Here is a 13,279-nt window from a genome sequence, read left to right on the forward strand (position 1 = left end):
GAAATCAGTAACTGAAGCATGAATTAATTTCTGCTGCACATCCAGCGACGCTTGCGGTGTTATATTAAGGATGAATTTGGACTTCGGTTTAATCTCCTCAGGGACTGCTCAATTATGAAGGGTTTTGAGATGGCTGTCCTAGACCAAACAAGTATTTCTGTCTGCTGGCAGGCAGCGCTCCGTCAGGACTCTTACCTGGAATAAGTTTCGTTCACCATTTGGCCCCACGGAGGGAAATACCCCATGGGCGGGCTGCACGGTGATCATGTCCTTGCTCCCCATCATCGGGTGGCCTCTGTTCTAGCAAGCTCTTTCACTGAAAGCCTCGTCCATTATCTACCATCTATAAAGCTAATAGAGAAAGACAAACACTGCAGAGCCTGAAATCAGGCTGTTAATGCTGTGGGGAACACCAAATTAAAGCCTGAACTGGATGTCTCGCTGGGCAACTGGGAGAAGTCCGTGCTCTGAGCCGACCCGATGGTTGGTAAAGACACGGTGAACAACTGGCACTGTGCTGCATCAGCGTTCATCTTATAAAACAATTAAATATGCATAAATCATTGGGCATAACAGAAGTGGAGTCACGGTGAGAAAACACGGCTATACAATCGGCGTGTCATGCTTTGAAAAGTAATCCCCTCTCTGCTTCTCTGCTCCAGCTTTGCCTCTGTATTTGCACTGGGGAAGCTTCTGACATCGAAACCATTGCCACTATCTCATAGCTAAAGGTCTTTATTCTGGTGAAGGTAATAACTTAGGCTCAGAAGTAACTAAGCTCACATCTTCTTTATCTCACTCATGCAAATAGATGTGTTGACTTGACTATGACCACTCCAACAGGTAGGATGAGCAAGGGGTTTGGCCAAAGGGTAAGTACTTAAACACTGAGAACAGTTTAGGCACTGTCGGTCCTCATACATAGTAAATATAACTTAAGAATCCATACTGTTGCTAAACTTGTGCTAAAATCAGTGAGGTTATATGAGAAAATAATTTGGTCCTTCATCATTTGTGCATTCTCCATCCCAAAACATCATCCTGGACATTTCAGAAGAAAAAAAGGCTCACAATATTGTCTTCAGTACAGCAGAGACCTTTGTAATTAGAAGATAAAAACTGTCCTATTAGAGAGATGTTAATGTCTTGCATATTGGTTTTAACGTTAGATTGGTACCACTAAGCTGTATTTCTTTATTAAAAACCATGAGGTCCAGTTGATTTCTTAATAGAATCTCACGAGTGCTCTTACATGTTGGGAAGAAAAAAAATAAAAAGGAAAGTAGAACTTTCCTTATAGTAACTTCTACGGAGTTCACTCTAAACCCGATTAGCTATTAAAATTTCACATTAACAACTCTGTTTTCTAATTCTGACATAAACTGATTATTTTTTGTTTGTTTGTTTGTTTTAAAGGATAGCTGACAATTTCTTTTTGTGTGAAGGATGCACGGTACCCCGCTGGCTACTATACGAAATGTATATCGAAAACTGCAACCCAGGTGCCAAGGATAAAGTAAATTCAGCCACCTTTGGAAAGGTACCGAGTAGACAGGATATATAAGATAAGAAGCTGAGATACTCAAACAGAAAATTGGATAAGTTTGTATCAAATATGCTCATTGCATACCAAGAAAGATTAAATAATAGAGAAGGGTGCATATGTAATGTATTTTGCTGTAATAGGATAATTCAGCCAAAGAGCTTGGAAAAGGTTGTATTTGAAAACTTCTGTATAGTCCTTCATACCTCTTTGGTTTATTTGGAGAGTTGCATCACTCTTTTATTTTCTGTGGCAGTTGCACAGAGATTTGTGTTGAGCTAGGAATGGCAGCTATGCTTGTGTCTTTGCTAATATATTTCTGGTAAGCTCTCCCAATATATTCTAGAAGGCTTTACCGGAGTAAACTGTGCCAGGTTAATAAACTAGTCCTGAGGAGCTGATTCTTCTGTCCTTAAAAGACCCCTTTGTTTGTTATGCTTTAGTGTTTAATTATACTTAGGGAGGTTTTACTCCAACCACACACACAAAGGTCTTTACAGAATCATCCAGGCAAACTAAATGCAGATGCAAAACCCAATCTCCTTTAAACAGTTTCACTCTCCTAATAAGTGGAAGCTGATACAACCCACAGGGCAATCACCACTTAGAAACCCCAATTGCAGCAAACACTTACAGCTATTAAACTTTATTTAGCCATTTAAGGAAAACAGAATGGCTTGCGATTGTTTGCTGCTCGGAATTTTTGTTCAGAGTTTGTTATTTTTACTGCTAATATTCTCTCATTAGTGCCCATAGCAAGAGCTACTAAGCATTGTTTTAGAAGAGAATGAAAATAATGCAAGTAAAGGAGGTAGCAATCAATTTTGGAATCAACTGAAATCAGTTTTGTGTGTGTGGATAACCTCATTTTAGGAATCATTTATCTCAATTCAGTTGAATATATATATATATATATATATTTACTGGGTAAAAGTTAAGTCACTCTTACTTAGATCTGAGTGAATGATGCAGCGTGATGGACTCAGCACAGCTCAATGGATCACCACCCATCAGCCAAACCCACAGCAGAACTTGTCCGTTTTGGTAGAGATGTTTGCCATGCAACCCATCACCATCTCTCGGTAGTCAATGGAGAGAAATAAATAGTTACACATGATTCCTCTCACCCTACATGAGTCAGCTGAGGTGAATTGCACCTCAGAACTGCCTGTTTTTCTTTATTGACGATGGAGTCTGCAGTGACCAGCTTACACATCTCTACCTGGTAGCCCAATAGGTGAGATGAATCCCATCCTGTCTGTGCGCTTTCAGGTGCGCCAGCATGATTGCCTTACCACCGGTAAGCTAAGCCTTCTTGTGGTTTAGGCTAATGCACTTTTCAGCTGGGACAGGCAGGGCTGAAGCATGAGTCTGGTCACGCAGAAGGGCTTAGCTGATGAGCCATAGCTGCTGTAGGTCGGTGCTCACAACTGTTTGCTCGCAGCCTTGGCCTACCCAGCTCCTTGTGGTGCAGGTGAGCAAGCTGGGGGGCAGCTCCCCGATGTCTTGAATTGGTTGGTGTGTCCTGCTATAGCGAGAGGCAGCAGCGAGAGGCTGAGGGGGGCAGGAACTGCAGCTCCATGGGTTTCAGCCGAAGGTGCACGTGTAACCAGTTACCAGAGCCTAGCTAGTGGGCTGAGCTATTAATAATTCACCAACCTGTAGCAACCTGACCACATTACATGACTGTGAGGATTTTAGCAATCAAGCCCCATGTGAATCAAGCTGCGGTCATTTAAGACTGCACTAATTCGATCTGCTTGATCACTCTGCCCAAATATAACCCTGTTTCCAGAAGAGCACTGCTAACACTGAGGCTGCAGGTTGATGTGTGTTGGGGAAACCTCTCCTCGAGTGGGCCTGAAGGCCAACAAATCACACTTTGCACAACGTCTAGACATTGTGCTGCTGAGTGGAGGCTCCCCTTGCTCAACACCAGCATTGCACACTCGATCCTCTCTCTCTTCCTGCTGTATGGTTAGCTCCAGCCACCCCTGGCTACGCTCTGTCTTCACAGGATAGCTCATGCAGAATAATCATGGTGAAGTGGGTTATTGCCCCGACAGTATCTTATTATTCTGCAGGGCTTAACCTTGGCAGATGCTGCGTGACCTCAGCTCACATTTACCACGGGGGTGGTCAAAAGGTCGCTCTGCAGCTCGGTGATGCAGCCTCTCAAACCCAGATAAGTCAGACCCCAGCCTTGCATGAGCGAGTGGGCTGCGTGAGTAAACCCTGCTGGGATGAGTAAGGCTCGCAGGGCTGGCCGAGGACTGGAGAGTCACGGCACTTTCACAGGCCCCCAGCCAGACGTGCTCTTGCAGATCGAGTTCCCCCGGTTGCTGCACCCACCCGGCTGTGGGTGGTCTCCCGCTGTGTGCGCTGGGTGTGCTTCAGTGCGAGCGAGGCAAAACAAGCTGGTCTAAAAAAAAAAAATAAAAATTCCTACCCGAGGGAGGTAATCCCTTAAATTACTTAGATTTCGATCCGCAAAAGCCTGATTGAGTTCAGTTCAGCAGTTACCATTTGAGAGGTATGTAAGGACAGGTATTAGCCTGCAAGTCGTGGAAAGCAAAAGAAATGATTAAGGAGAAAAAAATGTAGTAGATACTCTTTTGTGCTTTAGAATGATTTTGCTAAGTAACTGTAATTTTCTCTTTTATTTAGCTTATTCGGTTAGTTTTCCCGGGTCTGGGGACAAGAAGGCTGGGCACAAGAGGCAGCGCCAGGTATTGGTTTAGCTTTCTTTGTTTAAAAAATGTTATGTGTAACTGTTCTAATATTTTTTTGTAATGTAATTTTTCAGCTCCAGCACTAATACAGCAGCTGAATATTTGATTTCAAGTCCATCCCAAATTGCAAAAACAGACCCAGAGAGATTCGTGATGTCACCACATACGTGAAGATAGAGTTAATTCCACAAAATCCACCACATCAGAGCAGCTCCACTAGCATATGAGTTGCAGATAACACTAGCTCTTAAAAAATCAGTGCTCGGAGTTGTCCTTGCTTTAACAGCTGGGCTCATGTGAGGCAGCTGCTGGACCTCACAGCCTTCCTCAATGCTCCTGGGACACGGTGTCCGGGATGCTTGGGGCTAGGAGATGTGGAGCAGGCAGCAGTGGTGTATGTGCTTGCAGGCACAGAGTGCTCATCCTTGCACGTATCTGTGCCATGACCTGGAGGGTACTGGTGGTCAAAAGAACTGTTGTACACAGCATAAAACCAGATAAATCAGATCAGCCCAGATCTGATCTCCTCCTCCATCTCCCTTCCCTCTCTTCCTCTAGAGCACAGGCAGGAGGACTGAGATCGATACACTTCCATTGATTCACTGTCCAAATATATAATCACACTCTGAACATCCAGGCTGGAAAAGGCGCTGCTTTAAGGGCACTGAGACGCAGTAATTTCACAAGCCTTTGGAGCACTGTAACGCACTGGCTTGGCGAGTGACATGCCCTTGCTTGATCTGTGATTTTTCCCCACTAGTCTGGGCTTGCTATCAGCTTGATCCGGCGAGACCCAGCGTTTTGGGAGTGCCTCGCCACAGATGCTCCCGGGCTTCGCCTGGTGCGCGGTGGCCCTGGGCCTCCCACCGGCAGCAGGTCACCATCTGGTGGCTGCTGAGGGCCAGACACCTCCCTGGCCACCCTGCAGCGGGCGGTGATGCTGTCTGGAAAGGCTTCTGCAGAACCCGCTGGTGGCACCTGGCTCCCACTGCTCACCAGGATGGGCATAAGACCATAGCAGGTCTTGCAGGTTTCTTGCTTTTAGCTTCCACCGATGGGCCAACCAGTCCGTAAGCTGGTGTAAAGCACTGCGCTGCAGCTGCACGCAAGCCTTTGGCTTCAGGGGGGACATGGAAACTACCATCTCAGACTCTGGACCCCAGCTTCTCCAGTTGTCCCATGCAAACCTGTTGCATCATGTGTGCTGGCTTTACAGTTCTTCATTTAAAAGAAGACATTATTCTGGGAAAAAAAAAAATGTTAAAAAATCTTGTAAAGTCATTCTAGAAACATTTGTGCAAGTACCTTGCATCAGGGAAATAAATTTTAAGCAGAATTTTTTAAAACGCAGAATTTAAAAAAATAAATGTACCTTTTTTTTTACTTGCTCTTTTCTTGCTTAAATGCGCTTTCAGTGGAGGAATATGGATTCTTTGCTGACTCTCCTGAAAATCACAGGCTTGTCTGTTCATCAGTTTTTTTTTTATCTTCTAGGTATCATTATGATGGAATAGCTATCAAGAAGAACTCTTCATTTTATGCACGATATTGCTTTCTTCTGTCCGAAAAAAAATATCTCAGGTTTGTTTTCTAAATGTTTTAAGCATAAAATATCACCTGACAGTCTATATATCGTCTGCATTTAGAACTCTGTAAACCATCTGCTGAACATTGTCAACAGTATTATTATTTTTTCTTTCTCTTATACACTCTATAGAAGGCTGTTCCAGTGAGTAATGTCCCTTCTAAGGAAAATCCATCTTGACAAAGTGTCCTGTCTTATTGAATTTCCTCAAATTGGATATTTTAGACATGTAGGTCTTAAAAACAGGAACACTCAACAAAACTAAAGGAGCATTATACATAGAGACTCTAAATTGGAGCTCAAATAAATGTACTGACAATTGCTTCTTGACATTGTAGCAACCTCCTTGGTAAACAGTAGGGTGAAGAGATATGTATTAAAGTATAAATGACTGCACTGTTTTGAAGAGTCCTACGTGCAATCATGTTATCTGGATTTTGCTACTTGAAAAAATGAGGCATATTACTTTGAAAATGCTTCCCTTGTTTTGTTTTAAAATTTCAGATTTTAAAATCACCACTTGTAAGAGAACAGCAATGAGAAAATGTATAAGGCAGGAGTGGAAATTGATTGCAAAAATGGAAAATCTAGAAATAATTGATGAATGTAGGATACTGAGGCAAGCTAACTGTAGACTTGATCACATCCCAGTTGCAGGCAGGGCGAGGAAGGTCATGGTTGAGATAAACAAGCTACAGACTTGCATTTCTCCAGGAGAGAAAATAAAAAGAGGAGATGTGTGTATGAATGGATTCTGTACTTTGGTTTCCATTCTTTTAAATGGGGTTATAGCAGCTGTCTATAGCATGAGTGTTCTAGGGATACAAGAGAGGCTATTAAGCACCCAGATATTCTGGCTATTATGAAAGCTGTTTCACTGTCTGTGGTATTTTGTAGTATAGTTACTTAATTGAATACACACTCTGCAAGAGAATGGAAAAATTATCCCTGTGGGTTTGCTGCCTGTCTTTGCTGGCTTTACAGTGGAGCCATGTTGCAGCAGTCCATAGAGTGACAACAGAGCAAGGATAAAGAAAGGGCAGGGCAAGGGATCAGGTTCTGTACATGATCAAGTGGCAATCAGTTGTCGAGTCCAAAGAAATTATTCATAGGCAACTCGAGGCTCGTTTCAAATGAGATCCTTGCTGAAGTGACATCCCTATCTATCAATGCACTCAATATTAAAATAAATTTTATTCAGACAAAAATAATCTTTCTAGTTGCAATTCTCTTGAGAGTTGTAAGTCTCTTAACTATGGAAGTATTTTGTCTGATGCTTCCTTCATTTCAGCTGTTGTGTGAAGCCAGACAGCTGTAATTAGAGCAGCTTCCACTCTAAATACAGCCAGTGCCCCTGTCCAGAGCCAGCCTGAGCACCAGCAGCCCCTGGGCAGTCAGGTGCAACTACTACTTCTTAGGGTCTGTTAAAGGACAGCGGAAGAAAATAGAAATCAGTAAAAACAATCAAACAAACAAAAACTACAACAGCAATAAAAGTCAACAACAACAACAAATCAAATGCAGCTGGAGAAGCATGAGCACCACTAATCCACCCCCCAAACCCCCAAATAAAATAGGCCACATACAAAATAAGCAGCGGTCTTGGCCATCTAATTCAGTTTAATTCCATCAGGTTGTATATGCTTTGCAAATAAGCAGGAATGCATAAGAAAACACCTCATCTTTACTGTCTTCTCTGTCAGTGTCAATACTTTTAGAAACATGAATTAATTTTATGTGATCCAATATAATAAGTATTATATATTGGGGGTATTTAATCCATAAAGCTTCAATCTGTAAGAGCGTTTTGGTATGGAAATTTCCAGCTAATAGTGAAGAAGATTTTGAATATGCCATTGCAGTGCAGCCCAAATGCTGGTCCACGGACCAGACCCAACAAGTGGGATAGACCTTACTGGCTTGTTGCCATTCCCCTCTGGCAGAGATGGGGGTGTTTCTTTGAATAGTAAGCAAGTCCCAAATGACTGCTGTCTCCTCCCATGCCTGAATCGAGGCCCACGTGCAGGTGCTTCTCCTGTAGCATCTACCTGAGGGGAAGGTGGAGCCGAAAGCCCAGCTGAGAGACCCACGCATCCACCTAACCTTCAGGCTGTCAAAGAAAGGGCTGGTTTCTGAACTGTACTGAAAACAGTGTTTCTTGACCCTATTGAGATCGTCACTTGCCATGTTGCTGGTAGCAAGGAACTGGGCCTGTGAAGGGTCTGGCAGGTTGGGAGCTTTGCTTGTAGGTGTCACAGAAATGGCCATAAGATTAAAATAGCTTGCCTTTGCCTACAAAGAGGCCTTTTTGTAGTCAGCGGGGCCTTGGATGTGTCAGGGTGCTGGCCTGGAATGAGCTCACACGAGAAGTGAAGAGGATACTCTTACAAAGCACCTGTGAGCTGCTCTGCTTTGAAATCTAGAGGGTTTTTGAGGATATGTATACTGTAACTCTGATGATGATGTGGAAGTAGTGTAAACAAGCAAAGCTGTAACCAAAGGGGTCTCCAAATACATTATAGGAATTTAACAATTTACATTACACTAGGGTGTCTTTGGAATGGGAACTTTGAGAATGAGGTCTCCCTAAAATGGCAGCTGCTGTGGCAGAGCAAGGAGGCTTGGAGTATGGCAATACTGTATGAATGCCAGCAAATTTTGGCTTCGTGAGAGTTACATGTACTTTATGATCTAGTAGCGGGGAAGGCTTAGGCCTCTGACTTTCTAGTAAAGCAAACTTGTAATTGTCCTATAAAAAAATCACATGTGACTCTGGGAAATTATCCTTTCTAATGTCAGAGTAATCCAAAAGTCACATTCACCACACTCCTTCCTTTCATTTTTCCTTTGTCTCTCCTGCTCTCCTGTCAGTCTTCATGTCATCCCTACCTCTGCATCTCCCTCTTCAGCTCTAGCTCCCCCTTCCCAGCACCATCCCAGCCCCATCGGGAGACACAGCTGAACCCCCTGTGGCTCTGCTGTATCACGTTGCAATCTCTTTTCACCCACTTTCCATGCTGTGTGCCCTGTCTCTGCCCAGGCACCGCTCTCCAGGGGAGGTGATGGCCGCTTCTGCATGGGAGCTGAGCACCCCGACGGGCAGCGGGTGAGTCCAAAGGCCCTCTGCTAGCAGCGGGATCACGCCCGTGCTCGCCTTAGCTAGCAAGGGTGGGACAAGAGCTGGCAGATAGGGCTCACAAGGGGTCTGTGGGGTGTGGGAGGAAGAAGGCTACCACCCAACATCCTCCCCATGCATGGGGAGAAGGGAGCTGGGCGGCCCACCAAGGGAGAGCGGCGCTGAGAGGTGTTGCCATAGCAGCAGAAGGGCCGCCTGCTCAGGGAGAGCAGGGACTGGAAAACGTTTGTTAATTTTGTTCCATGGGCTTTAGCAACCCACAAGGACGAGCCATTTGGGGGAAGTACTATGAAACGTACTCATTTAACCATTCTTATGTTTATGGGGACCGAACACACGCAGTACTGACATGCCTGGCCTTTGGCAGGCAGAGGCAGAGGGCAAGTTGGGAAGGGTCAGTCCATGGACAGCAGAGCATGAGGGGGCACGTTCAGTGCCTTGAGTTCCCACATGGATAAGCTGGCATTTCTGTCTTCTGCCCCTTCAGGACACGCAGCAGTGCCCTGGTTTATCGGGCCTCACAGCAGTGAAAGCCCACGGTCAGCAGCACGCAGGCTGCGCCCTGTCAGAGGGCCTGGGTGCTGGCAGTCACCGAGGGCTGCATGCTTCCTGCAAAGCCCCGACTGCCACCCCTCAAAACAGGGGAGGCCATGAGGGCCCTGGTGCTCAAAATGTCCTCAGAGGCTTCGAGCAGGTGTCAGCAGAGCAGGGCAGCTGGGGGGATCCAGTTCTTGCAGCATGTCCCTTTTCCTAGCAGCATTGCCTCTCTCTCCTGCAGCACCAGCCTCAGCAAAGCAGGCATGGGGAGAGGGAGGGAGGGGATGATAAAACAGGAATGAAGCCCACTGCTCCCCCAGCCTGGGTTTTTCAGCCCAAAGCCAGTTGTCAGGCCTTTGCCATGGGAATGCTGATGGTGTGGAGCACCGTGGAAGACTTGCAAAGTACATGAGGGACTGTCAGGAAAAAAAAAAGAACTCATCTAAACTGATAAAGGGAGCAGAAAATGGGGCCATTGTGAAATCAAAGCACACGGATGATTATGCTTTCATTGTTGGCTTGTCTATAATTTTTATTATTCCAAATGAACTGCAACTACAACTACAAAATCATGTATAATGTACAGGAAGTTGGAAGATATTTGGAAGATATTGCTCTGTTAAATGGCTAATACCTTGCTGTCTGTATAAAGAATAGCTCGGTTTTATCTTAAAATGAAGAAATTAGTCTTCAGATTCATTAGAAAATCCTGGGGCTGCTGAATGACAGGAAAGAGAAGGTTTGTTTTCACAAACACACTGCTGTCTACTTCATCCTAGTGCTCTCTATCTATCCACTTGGTGATCATTTTTTTAGCTGAATGCAGAAAAAAATGGTGTGCTTTTTTAAATGGGTTTCATGTTGTATATTTCACCACAGTGGAGATGCCTGCAGTTCGGCAGATGCAGCTGGTTACAAGAGCAATGGCCAAAAAATAGGAACAGTGAGTTTTAGATAAATTAGACTTAGAATAAAATGGTTTCCTGACTATTTAGTTAGAACTGCTATATAAAATGTTCTAATGAAATGCAATTAACCCATCATAATCCATGAAATAATTTTTGTCTGCGTAACCTCACTAGATGCTTACTCCCCCTTCTCTTGTTTCACCTGGCAGCTAAGTATTTTTATTGTCTAAATGTTAGCTCAAATAATTTTATCTATACTGAGAGTGGAAACTGTGGCTGACTGCCCAGGTTTTGAACACTGGGGTAGTTGGTGGGGCACAGCCTTCCTTTTCTGAAACCCACTGTTATAGCCCCTCATGCTGCTGAGACAGTGTCCCTTCAATCACCGTGAGTTTACTGTCACAAGGGGTCTTTAAAAGACTGTGATTAAGAAAAAGAAACAGCGTCCCTGCTCACCAAAAGGGGCTGATGCTCGGCTAACCCCTGGCAGTTCTCAAATATGTGCGGGGTAATGAATTGGCATGACACTGGGGTTGCTGGAAGTCAGCCCACAGAGCAGGAGCAGCAGAATTATGGGGACCAAAGTGAGGAAAATGAGAGACTGGGTGTCTTTCTTATTTTTGCAGAGCACTCAAACACAGTAATGAGTACACTGAAGTGCATGTAACGACAGCTGATGAAAACCATGCTGCCATCCCTATAGCAAAGCCAACTAACTTTAGCCTTATTTAGGAGGCTTCTACTGTGAAATGAGTGCTATAGAAAATATATGTGTAAGATATGTATAGCATTAAATATTCACTTGCTTTGGAAGGAAATTCATGTACTATTTGGAATTTGAACATTTAGTCAACCTTCCTATTTCTTTCAACCACCCATACTTTCTATAAAAAAAATACATCTTATTAAAAAATAATGTTATACAACAACAGAATGTACCTTTAACAGGGGTGACAAGATAATTGTGATTCTTTTTAATCGTTTAAAATAAATTCTGATGCATTGAGGAACAGGATTTGCACTATTTTCCGTTGGTCACTTATTTGAAGACTGAAGAAGACAGATTTGAGTACCTTTTGCCTGAATTCAGGACAGTCTATCCTTGGGAGCAAGAGTTAGCGAAGAAATACCCCTATGAAATGGTACGTTTACGTATTCAGTAATCAAGCAAGTAGCTCGTTGCCTGTGTGATCTTTTTGTACACTCTTTTTGTTCACCTTCTCCAGGTTGTACTGCTTGCAAATGAGTACAATAACTACTGCCAAGTCCTTTTACAGGTTGTGAGAATGGAGGAGCTTGACAAGGTATGTCTTTGCTTCAATAACACTTGTGGTGTCAGCAGACATCTATAAAAATGAAATTGTTTCTTTGTAGCTCATTTAGCTGATGGTTTTATCTAAGGTAGATGATCATTTATAAACAAAAAGAGCATTCAGTCCAATTATTCTGGACTTCTTAATTAACATGACCTGCTCTGACTATTTGATGTTGTAGGCACAAAACACAAGGCCATGGACACATATTTCTCATTGTATCTACATATCTGTGCTACAATTTGTTTCTCTCCTCTTTCTCATGCTGCCTTGCCAGGTTCAGCATGCTGCCCCAGGATGCTCCCTGCCTGAAGCCAGCCTCCCTCCCTGGAGCCAGCCTGGCTCCAGGACTATTCTTTTGCTTCTGTGCTAACGTGTGTCATTTCACTGAGTCACAATTCACATTTCACTGGCATAAAATTGGTGAAAATTCATTAACACATTTTGTGCAATAGGTGGAAGGCTTCATCGTGTCATTCTGGAAGTCTCTGCAGCCTGAAAAAATAGCATTTATGTCCTTGCCAGATGTGTGCGAACTATTCAAGTGCTATGATAGGCAGCTATTCCAGGTACTGTAGACGTGTTTCTTGTAATTATTTTGTGTTTGTGTTTTTTTGCTAGCTCTACCTGAGAAAGACCAGCTGTTTATTGTGTGATGTACAATGGCATTCTATTATATATAAATATATATGTATAATAAATAAATATATATATATATATATATATATATATATGTATTTAATTTTGAGCCAGCACAGTTTGGATTTTGAAAGGATCTAGTGGAATTTGAGACAACTGCCACTTTGCTGCCATATCTTCCCTTGAAAGTCCCTAACATCAATGGAGTATGCTATTATAAATGTGGTCTGTGGTTCTGGCATGAGGATATGTGACTGAAATTCTGACTGATAGCTGTTTTCTAAACCTGAAAGGAGTTATTTTTCCTTTGATAACACTACTGAATTTCTCAGTGACACTCCACATTGACATACGGAGCCTTCTGCTCAAAATGATTTGCTTCTTATTCACAGCAGGTCACCAAGCAGTGTCCAGTAATTAATTCAGGAAATAATGCTTGCTGCAGGATCTCATTCCTTCTGCTAATAAATGTAGCTTAGTTACTGCTTTAAGTGGAGGAAAAGAATGGTCTTTTTTCACGATTTACATTTAAGCCATCAGTACAGTTTTGTTTCATGCTGACATAAACACCTGTAGTACACCACTCATGCAGCTCCATCCATTTGTATTGTAGGAAATGGAGAACATTCTCCTTCGTGACTTCCTGGAGGAGGTGTCTGTGCAGTACCTGAAGACAATCAGACTGTTCAGTAAAAATGTTAAACTCTGGCTGCTTAATGCTTTGGAAGGGATGCCAGTGCTGCTCCAAACAACCAAATGTAAAGGTATGTAAGTAACAGAGAGATTTCATAAAATAATCTTTGCTTAAACCGCAGAGAAGATTGGGTTACAAGACTCTTACAGAAATTATTTAAGAAACTCTTTTAGCTGACGTAACCTTGAGAGT

The 13,279-nt window shown here is 43.3% G+C and overlaps 1 protein-coding gene across 1 annotated transcript in view; it reads left to right on the forward strand.

The window, feature by feature from the left end:
* RFX8 (regulatory factor X8) overlaps positions 1-13,279 on the forward strand; it is a 29,891-nt gene that overhangs the window by 1,837 nt on the left and 14,775 nt on the right. The window contains exons 2-10 of the mRNA XM_068670320.1: positions 1,417-1,540; positions 4,211-4,272; positions 5,770-5,856; positions 8,901-8,966; positions 10,413-10,476; positions 11,449-11,583; positions 11,668-11,745; positions 12,210-12,323; positions 13,007-13,157. Coding sequence (XP_068526421.1) covers positions 1,417-1,540; positions 4,211-4,272; positions 5,770-5,856; positions 8,901-8,966; positions 10,413-10,476; positions 11,449-11,583; positions 11,668-11,745; positions 12,210-12,323; positions 13,007-13,157 — 881 coding nt within the window. The remainder of the gene's footprint in view (positions 1-1,416; positions 1,541-4,210; positions 4,273-5,769; positions 5,857-8,900; positions 8,967-10,412; positions 10,477-11,448; positions 11,584-11,667; positions 11,746-12,209; positions 12,324-13,006; positions 13,158-13,279) is intronic.

Source organism: Anas acuta, chromosome 1, assembly GCF_963932015.1.
Source record: "Anas acuta chromosome 1, bAnaAcu1.1, whole genome shotgun sequence".
Taxonomy (NCBI): Eukaryota; Metazoa; Chordata; class Aves; order Anseriformes; family Anatidae; genus Anas; species Anas acuta.